Genomic DNA, 10,989 nt, shown 5'->3' on the forward strand with positions numbered 1-10,989 from the left:
TGCAGGGGACCCAGAGCAGCCAAAAGAACCTTGGGGAAGAAAAAAGTTGGAAGACTCAAATTTCCCAATTTCAAAACTTACTACAAAACTTGAGTAATCAAGGCAATTTGGTACTGGTATAAGAATAGACATACAGGTTAATGAAATGGAATTGAGCGTCCAGAAGTAAACAAGGTTTTGAGCAAGGGTACCAAGACCATTCAATCAGAACAAAATAGTGTTTTCAACCAAGGACGCTGAGCACAACTGGTTATCCACATGCAAATGAATCAACCCGGCCTCCCACCTCACACTGTATACAAAAATTAACTCAAGTAGAGCAGAGACCTAAACGTAAGAGCTAAACCTATAAAACTCTTAGAAAAAAAAACATAGATGTGTGTCTCTGTAGCCTAGTTTTCTTAGATATGACATCAAAAGCTCAAGCAACCAAAGAAAAAGTAGATAAATTTGACTTCATCAAAATTAACAACTTTTGTGTGTCGAAGTACATTGTCAAGAAAGTGGAAAGAAAACCCACAGAATGGGAGAAAATAGTTGCAAATCCTGTATCTGACGAGTGTCCAATATCAAAAATATACATTAAAAAAACTCTTATGACTCAACAATAAAAAGAATTTAAACACAGACAAAGGATTTGAATAGACATTTTTCCAAGGAAAATATACAAATGGCCAATGAGCATATGGGAAGATGCTCAACATCATTAGTCATTAGGGAAATGCAAATCACAACACAATGAGATATCCATTAGGATGGCTATAATAAAAAGAAGGCAAAATAATTATTGGTGGGGATGTGGAGAAGTTGGAATTCTTAGATTGCTGGTGGGACTGTGAAAATGATGCAGCCACTTTTTTTTTGTTTGTTTTTGTTTTTATCTTTATTGGAGTATAATTGCTTTACAATGGTGTGTTGATGCAGCCACTTTGGAAAACAAGTTATCTGTTCCCCAAAATATTGTATGTATAGTTACCGTTTGAGCTGGCAGTTCCACCCCTAGGTATGTACCCAAAAGAATTGAAAACATGTTCACACAAAAATTGTTAAATTATTCATATTAGTAATAACAGCCCAAATGTCCATCAACTGGTGAGTGACTAAGTGAAATGTGGTATATCCATACAATGGAATATTATTTGGCAGTAAAAAGGAATGAAGTATTTATACATGCTACAGTTGACAACCCTTGAAAACATTGTGCCAAGTGAAAGGAAGCCAGACATATATGATTTCATTTATATGAAATGTCCAGAATAGGCAAATCCATAGAGACAGAAAGTAGGTACGTGGTCTCCAGGGGCTGGGGGTAAGGGGAAGTGGAGTGACTCCTAATGGCTATGGGATTTTCTTTTGGGTTATGAGAATGTTCTGGAATTAGGTAGTGGTGATGGTTGTACAGCCTTGTAAATATACTAAAAACCGCTGAATAATACACTTTAATATGGTGAATTCTTTGGTATATAACTTGTATTTCAATAAATAAATAAATGCTATCATTATGAATACTATTTATGCCCAGGTGATCATGGCATTGTTATGTGCTGTGCAGATTAAGTTGAACGACATCATATAGATACAGATAACATGTAATAGCAAGAAGTATAATTAAATATAAAGTAAATATTTCCTCCTTCAGGGCTACTGTATGGCCATTAAAATTATATTGTCAAGTTTATTGTTGTCTAATATGTATACACTAAAATGCTTATCATTAAACTTAAATTATTTTATCTTCTTCTGGTGTAAATTATTTGAGAAACATCTCGGTTAAACATGTTTTTAAAGAGGAAGTACCATAATAGTGGACATTTAGGAAAGGGAAATTGTTCACATTGACTTTCTATTCATGACTAAGATAACTGCAACTATCTAAAATTTCCTTGGGAAGTTGAGCAGGTTTGTGAGATACAGTGTCACTATTTGAGCTTTTTTTTCCGAAAAGGATGAATCTATATATATATGGTTGGGTTTTTTTCAGGTCAAGCAAATGAAGTGGCCAAAGAAGCTGCTAACAGATGGACTGGTATGTATTACAGTGGCACTGATAAACTAGTCAAACTCTTGTACACTTACTATGATGTGAAATGCAGGAACTATTGTTCCTGGTTAAGTTCAAGAAAAGACATTTCTGAAAGTGTATGTATTAATCAAGTTTTTATATCTTAAATCATTTCATTTACTTGAGGAATTTTTAAAATCTTATTATGAGTCATTTTGTAAAGTGTAAGGCATTTTTGTAAAACCAATGATTACTTTAAGTTTTGTGTAACTTTTCCTAGATAAATCACTTGGGCTAATCACTTAACCTTCTTATATATTAATGCAAGATACAACTTTTAAGAGTTTCATGCAATCGTAAAGATTTGTCTTCTTGCTCATAATAATAATTGCAAACATTTGTCAAGGGCTGATTATGAGCCAGGCATTATAAAGCGTGTCTGTGCTGCATTCTCATTTTATCTCCACAACAATCTTATGAGGTAGATAGGATTATTATCCCTAATTTTAGAGATGAAACTGAGGCCACTAGGAACCCACAGTCACACAGGTGCTAGGCAGTGGAACAGGAATTAGATTTCAGAGTCCAAGCTCTCACCCACCACACGGGGTAGTCTTCTCTGTGTACCTGCTTTCATGTAAATGCCTCATTAATCCATTTGCCAATGGATACACCCTCTGGTCTATACCAGGTATATACTAAGAAATGGGAACTAATGAGGCATTATCTATGTGTCTTAAAATTTAGAAGAACATTAATAAATAATGATTGTTGTGAATTATATACAAGTATGATTATTATTGCTAAAACCTGTCTGGAAGTTACACTGATGTTTTTTCAGTATTTAATTATGAAATAATGGTAATTGAACCTTTCCATCCTGGTAAGAGTCTTTAATGCCTTTATATGTGTTACCCTTATTCTGTTTCCGTGGGACAGCATGGATAAGATTGCATTGACACAGAGATGCAGAAAGCTTGAAGTAGCTGCCTTAAGTCAAAGGTGATTAGTCACTGGATGAACAGGGATTAGAGCCAGATTTCCCTGATTCCATGTCCAGACCTCTGTATTTCACAGAAAACTTAAGAATCGTTTTTCCTTGTCTATTTTAGAATTAAGTACAGTGATAAAATCAATATAACTGGCCTTTGGTCCCTATAAAATTGCAGTCTTATTTATTACAAAGTTATTTCCTAGTGTAATGCTTTAGTGATAAGAACAAAGGAGGGTAAAAACAGCAAACTAACATTAAATAAAAGAGAATAATGAAATGTGTGTCCAATAAAGTATAAATAAATAATAAATACAGTGATATCATATAGGTTTGAGAAATATAAAATTTTGAGTAAGTAAAAAAGCAAGTGGATTTTTAGGTTAAAAATAAGACAAGAGTCACAAAATGATTTCCCCTAATTAACAAAGCAGCTCAGCAAACAGTAGGCACAGGCAGCCTGTGTATATAGTGGGAGGAACTTGACTTTCAAAGGAATCCAGGTTGTTCTCCTTATTTGCTATGTGATTTATTGAACCTCTCTGACCCTGCTTCTTCATCTGTTCAATGTGGATAATATCTACCTCACATTTTGGAAGGATTAAATAAAACAGTTTGTAAGCCGTTTAGCACACCATTAGACACATTGATAAACAAATACTCCCCTTTTCCCTGTCTCTTAAAAAAATCCTTTCATGTTTTCCAGTTGATCATAAACTTCAAAAATTATAATTAAAAAAATGTGAACAACTTTTTTTTCCCTTGTGTTATTAGCTGAGAAAGAACCTGAAACTTTTTAAATCATACAGGAAGGATAATATTTTCAGAACAGTAGAAACAGCTGTTAAGAACAATATTTCTGGGGGCTTCCCTGGTGGCGCAGTGGTTGAGAGTCCGCCTGCCAATGCAGGGCACACGGGTTCGTGCCCCGGTCCGGGGGGATCCCACATGCCGCGGAGCAACTGGGCCCGTGAGCCATGGCTGCTGAGCCTGCGTGTCCGGAGCCTGTGCTCCGCAACGGGAGAGGCCTCAACAGTGAGAAGCCCACGTACCGCAAAAACAAACAAACAAAAAAACATATTTCCATTTGAGTTTACAACTTGCTCCTTCCAACATAAAAGTGTTATGAAAAAATCATGGAGTTAAAACGAATTACACCTCAGAAAACCTTCCTGTTTTCAAAACAAACAAAAAGAAAACATCAATAATACTTATAACTAAAGATCGTTATATAATTATTAGTTAAGATTTGGTTTCTTTATACTGAAAAGGTCCCTAAAATGTATTTTTAATTGAGCATACTTACTGTTCAGTAATTCAGTATTTCAATTTTATAGAATGAGAAGTCACCTCAGGGTATAAATATAACTAGAAATATAGCATCTAAATGTTTTGCGACATTAAGTAACTTTAAAAGTGACTTATCAAATTATATAAAATCTTGCCTAATAACTAAGATAGTGGAGTTTTTACGACTTTGTATGAGAGACATCTAAATGAGTGAGGGGGGAAAGATGTTGTGAGGTCCTAACATGCATGTGATATTGCCCATCCCATTCCTGTATATATCTTGGGTTTGCCACCATATAAATTAATATGAATTCTACCAGTCTTAAGGTTGTTTCTTTAAAAATAAAAGTATTTTTTTATCCATTCATAAACATTTCCACATAATAGAAAAATTAATTGACAGGGATGAACTATCAAAATTGCGGGTGACTTTGTCTTGAAGGCAGACATCGAGTGGCCCAAGGACATATTTAATCAGAGTCTTTTTGAATTGGTCCATTAAGCATTGTATACAGAGGCTTTTTATTTGTTTATTCTTTTGTTTGTTCTTAATCTTTGAAGGTTTATAATAAAATGGTTTCTTGCCCTCACATGAACCAGGAACTCCTTCCTGCAGAGGCTCTAGTCTTACTGTGGTGCCTCGTTTTCTTCTCTCCTGTTCCCGGGTTGAAATACATTCCTCCAAGGCTCCTACAGCATTGCATCTGTCCTCTTGTTTTCTGGAAATCTTTCTGTATTCTTGGAGCCTATTGTACAAGCTCTACACATAACACTTGATCTTTTCTCTCTAACACACATATCACTTTGGAATTGTTTAGTGATAAATTGATTTTTCTCTCTCTACTCTTGTGTCAGTTTGAAGGCATAGGCTCTTTATGTTCTGGAATACCTGTAATACACTTAATAGCTGTCTTACATAGCAATGGGCCCTCTGTAAGTATTTGGTCGTGACTGTCAAGATTGCACAAGTTGTGCAGACACTAATCAAATTAAACAGATTATTCTAGAGTGCTATTAGTATTCTCTCTTAGGTTCTTATGAAAAGTAGAGATTTGGTTTAGATCATTACATAAAGATTTATTTTAATATCTGTTGATATCCTATAACTCTTTATTTAAAGAAATGAGGATATTTTGTTGACATTATTCTATTTGATATAGTAGTATTCACCTCAGCAGTGAACTTCGTTCCAAACATTTAGTTATCAATATTCGATACTTGGAATTAAACTTCCTAAAACAATATTTTTAAGAGTGATTGAACTTCATATATTAATTTCCTAATGGTACCATAACAATATACTTCAGACCAGGTGGCATAAATAAAGAAATTGATTTTCTCACAGTTCTGGAGGATGGAAGTCCAAACTCAAGGTGTAGGCAGGTTTGGTTTTTTCTGAGGCCTCTCTCTCCTTGGCTTCTTCTCCTTGTGTCCTGACAGAGTCTTTCCAATGCCTGGCCCTAGTGTCTCAGTGTATCCACGTTTCTTTTTCTTGTAAGGACACCAGTTAGATTGGATTAGGGTCCACCCCAGTGGGCTCATTTTAACTTAATCACCTCTTTAAAGACCCAATTTCCAAGTACAATCATATTCTGAGGTAGTGGGGTTTAGGACTACAACATATGAACTAGGGGGAGGTGATAATTCGGCCAATAACACTCCAAAAGAACCTACTTTAACCCTTCATTTCATTATCACAACTAACACAGTGCTTAATGTTTTATAGAGTACTCTGAACCATTACTTTTCTGTATTTATAATACATATTCATTTTAAAGATGGTATATGTACATTAAAGAGAATGTGTAAAATTAAAAAAAGAAAACTCACCATCATTCCCATTCCCTCAGTGCAGCCATTGTGAGCACATTGGTACTGCCTTGCATCCTTCACTGCCTATGCATTGACACCCTTCTACTTGATTAGACATTTAGATTGCTTTTTTTTTACATCTTTCTTGGAGTATAATTGCTTTACAATGGTGTGTTAGTTTCTGCTTTATAACAAAGTGAATCAGTTATACATATACATATGTTCCCATATCTCTTCCCTCTTGCGTCTCCCTCCCCTGCACCCTCCCTATCCCACCCCTCTAGTTGGTCACAAAGCACCAAGCTGATCTCCCTGTGCTATGCGGCTGCTTCCCACTAGCTATCTGTTTTACATTTGGTAGTGTAAGTATGTCCATGCCACTCTCTCACTTTGTCACAGCTTACCCTTCCCCCTCCCCATATCCTCAAGTCCATTCTCTAGTAGGTCTGTGTCTTTACTCCTGTCTTACCCTTAGGTTCTTCATGACATTTTTTTTTCTTAGATTCCATATATATGTGTTAGCATACGGTATTTGTCTTTCTCTTTCTGACTTACTTCACTCTGTGTGACAGACTCTAGGTCCGTCTACCTCACTACAAATAACTCAATTTCGTTTCTTTTTATGGCTGAGTAATATTCCGTTGTATATATGTGCCACATCTTTATCCATTCATCTGTTGATGGACACTTAGGTTGTTTCCATGTCCTGGCTATTGTAAATAGAGCTGCAGTGAACATTTTGGTACATGACTCTTTTTTGAATTATGGTTTTCTCAGGGTATATGCCCAGTAGTGGGATTGCTGGGTCATATGGTCTTTCTATTTATAGTTTTTTAAGGAACCTCCATACTGTTCTCCATAGTGGCTGTACCAATTCACATTCCCACCAGCAGTGCAAGAGTGTTCCCTTTTCTCCACACCCTCTCCAGCATTTATAGTTTCTAGATTTTTTGATTGCTTTTATTTTTTTCTTTTGTTACACTGGGATGAAGATTTGCTCATAAATCTTTGTACACAATTTATTTCCTTGGGATAAATCCCTTTATATAGATGTAACACTTTTTTCAGTGGTAAACTGCATTTAAATTCCCTAGAAGACATTCAGGATATATGTGTTCCTCTTTTAGTCTTAAGAGAATCCCTTCTCTCCTCCTCACCCCTTCTCCCTGGCCTGATTGTCTGGAAGCCATTCTCTCTGTGGGGGAGGGAAAGGGGTTCCATTTGGGAACAGGAGCAACTCTAATTCCTGAGGTAACAGAATCCTGCCTTTGCTGTGGAAATGTGGAAGAGGCACCATTAACCTCTCCCTGGCTTTGAATTATTCTAAAGGGTATTCTTTAGTGGCAACTAATTTACTGAATTTTTTTTTTTGCGGTACATGGGCCTCTCACTGCTGTGGCCTCTCCCGTTGCGGAGCACAGGCTCCGGACGCGCAGGCTCAGTGACCATGGCTCACGGGCCTAGCTGCTCCGCGGTGTGTGGGATCTTCCCGGACCGGGGCACGAACCCGTGTCCCCTGCATCGGCAGGCAGACTCTCAACCACTGCGCCACCAGGGAAGCCCCCTACTGAATTTTTTAATATGAAATCTGTTTATTCAAAATAATCATTAAATCTTTTCTTTCTTCTGAAGTTAATTGCTGCTACTCTTGAAAATACAGAAAACTCCTTATTTTGATACTTCTAAAAGTAATAGAAGTAAAAAAAAAGGCTGAATGTAATTATATTTGAAATGTTTTGTGATTATATTTTCAATTCTCAAAAATATTTCTCAATTTTCTTTATAGATAACATATTTGCAATAAAATCTTGGGCCAAAAGAAAATTTGGGCTCGAAGAAAATAAAATTGATAAAAATTTTGGAATTCCAGAAGACTTTGACTACATAGATTAAAATGTTTGGTGTCAGTGAAGGAGCTATGTGCTTGTGAATATGTAAATTTTTATATTATCCAGCTAAATGTACTGAATTTTCATTTACCTATAACTGTGTTTGTTTTATTAATTTTAAATAAAGTATAAAGTGTAGATGTTTTGCACTCTTTTTGATCAGTCAAAAGCAGAATAATAGCCATGTTCTCTCAGTGCTCATTAGAGTAGGAGAATGCAAGTAAAGTCATCCACCTGTTAGTTTTACCAATAATTTTTTATAGATTAAAGCCCATGACATGATAACATTTTTTAGTTTCTCTCAAATATTAAATATTAAGAACTAAGGGTAATTTTGAAGGCTGTATTATACCTATACGCCCATACATACATGCTTGGAAATAACCTTAAAAACTCTAATGGCTGCTTTACTATTTCTCAGTATTTAGTGGAAAAATGTGAGGGAGTGATTTTCAGTGTATAGCATCATATTTGCAAATTTCCCACAGGAAAAAATACAGAAAGTTGGTGTTCCTCAAACTTGGAGTTAGGTAGTAATTCCTCAGACATGAAAACTACTTTCTTTTGAATGTTTGATGCCTTTCTACTGTAAAGAACAAGCACGTGGCCCTTTGTCCTGATTTATGCACTTTCTATAAGATGATATAGTGGTGTTAGTATTGCACACATAACCAGCAAGAGTTCAGGGATTTTTTTTTCAACTACCTAAAAAAGAGGAGGTTAAAAATAATGTATGCCCTGTGTATATATCTTTTTCCAGTGCAGCTTAGGCATTTAGCGTATTTGCAGGCACTCCAAGACAAACTTAAAAGAAAAATCAAAACTAATGTGTGGGGGCTTCCCTGGTGGCACAGTGGTTAAGAATCCGCCTGCCAATGCAGGGGACATGGGTTCGATCCCTGGTCTGGGAAGATCCCACATGCCACGGAGCAACTAAGGCCACGTGCCACAACTACTGAGCCTGCGAGCCACAACTACTGAGCCCGCGTGCTGCAACTACTAAAGCCTGCGTTCCTCGAGCCTGTGCCACAACTACTGAAGCCCGCATGCCTAGAGCCCATGCTCCACAAGAGAAGCCACCACAATGAGAAGCCTGTGCACCACAAGGAGAGTAGCCCCTGCTCGCCACAACTAGAGAAAGCCTGCGACAGACAGCAACAAAGACCCAACACAGCCAAAACTAAATAAATAAAATTAATTAAAAAAAAAAGTGCCTTAAAAAAAAAACTAACGTGTGTAATGCCCGTTACACATATGCCTTAATTTTTTTTCACACTGTGCAATTTTGATATTCTTTTGAGTGACTTGAATGAGGTACTCCGTATGTCTGCAATGACCCAGATGGTATTCATGCCGTTTGTTAGTGAATCTGGGCTTTGTATTGCATGGACTTGCCCTAGACCTACTTAATCACTTCCTGGATGTGGGCAGGAGCTTATTGGTCCAACTTTGTTCTCAAGGCCAGTCTGTGTTGCCTTCGGGCAATAGCTCTTCTCACAGGAGAAAGTATTTGAGGTGAGAGACAAAGGACAAAAAATAAACATAACCCATCGTAAGCCTTTCCCTAATACACTAATGGGAATTCCACGATTTCTCAGACCCAGTTTGCTATTTATTAGAAAAGGTGCTTCTGGGAATTCCCTGGCAGTCCAGTGGTTAGGACTTCGCGCTCTCACTGCCAGGGGCCCAGGTTTGATCCCTAGTCGGGGAACTAGGATCCCACAAGCTAGGGCTTCCATGGTGGCGCAGTGGTTAAGAATCCACCTGCCAATGCAGGGGACACGGGTTTGAGCCCTGGTCGGGGAAGATCCCACATGCCACTGGGCAACTAAGCCTGGGCGCCACAACTGCTGAGCCTGTGCTCTAGAGCCCACGAGCCATAGCTATTGAGCCTGCATGCCAGAACTACTGAAGCCTGTGCGCCTGGAGCCTGTGCTCCGCAACAAGAGAAGCCACCACAGTGAGAAGCCCACACACCGCAACGAAGAGTAGCCCCTGCTCGCCTCAACTAGAGAAAGCCCGCATGCAGCAACGAAAACCCAACGCAGCCAAAAAAAAAAATGAATAAATAAAATTAATTAATTAAAAAAAAAAGATCCCACAAGCTACTCAGTGTGGCCAAAAATAATTTTTTTATTTTAAAAATTAAAAGATGCTTCCTTGTTCAGAGAGAAGGTATGTATGTTCAAAAAGAAATCCATTTCTAATGATCCCTAAAAGATTCTATTTCATAAATATTTAGACAACTTCAAAAATTTTTTTTGAATATTTTATGAGTCTAGCACAAGAATGATTGAGATGGAGTCTGTTCATGAGCTATTTAGAAGTTGTGGTATCCTCCTAAGCCAGAAACGTGCTGGTGGATGTTTAACTAAACTGACTCTTTGGAAAGTGGAGTGGGGCCTGGTTTATAGTATTTGCCTATCTGTGTGGTATAAATACTCCCAGCATAGCCAAGTTCAGATTACCAACATGATGACAGTGCAGGGCTGGGGAAAGATGCTCAGTAGCACCCCATTGTATAGTATTTCTACCATGCATATACAATAGATGTAAATCTCAAGAGCACAGATAATGGTAAAATGTACAATAATTAGAGAGTGATGAGTTTTTAGTTTTAGTACCATTGTTTTTTTTTTGTTTTTTGTTCTTTGTTTTTGCAGTACGCGGGCCCCTCACCACTGCGGCCTCTCCCGTTGCGGAGCACAGGCTCCGGACGCGCAGTCTCAGCGGCCATGGCCCACGGGCCCAGCCGCTCCGCGGCACATGGGATCCTCACAAACCGGGGCACGAACCCGCGTGCGGACTCCCTGCACCGGCAGGCGGACTCCCAACCACCGCGCCACCAGGGAAGCCCAGTACTATTGTTTTTCATGTAATATAGTTCATCATAATTTATGTGATTTAATCTTAGTGATGTTGGCTGGCTCACTACTAAGTTGGCTTTTGCCTATTCCAGCACATCAGCTCTTCTTCATCTTGAAGAGCTGCTTTTGAGCTTGCTC

At 37.9% G+C, this 10,989-nt stretch overlaps 1 protein-coding gene across 1 annotated transcript in view; it reads left to right on the forward strand.

The window, feature by feature from the left end:
• Positions 1–8,111, forward strand: part of MND1 (meiotic nuclear divisions 1) — a 73,204-nt gene extending 65,093 nt beyond the window's left edge. Inside the window, exons 6-7 of the mRNA XM_060011912.2 lie at positions 1,982–2,026; positions 7,882–8,111. Coding sequence (XP_059867895.2) covers positions 1,982–2,026; positions 7,882–7,988 — 152 coding nt within the window. The 3' untranslated portion in view covers positions 7,989–8,111. The remainder of the gene's footprint in view (positions 1–1,981; positions 2,027–7,881) is intronic.
• Positions 8,112–10,989: the final 2,878 nt, after the last annotated feature.

The sequence above is a fragment of the Delphinus delphis genome, chromosome 5 (assembly GCF_949987515.2).
Source record: "Delphinus delphis chromosome 5, mDelDel1.2, whole genome shotgun sequence".
Classification (NCBI taxonomy): Eukaryota; Metazoa; Chordata; class Mammalia; order Artiodactyla; family Delphinidae; genus Delphinus; species Delphinus delphis.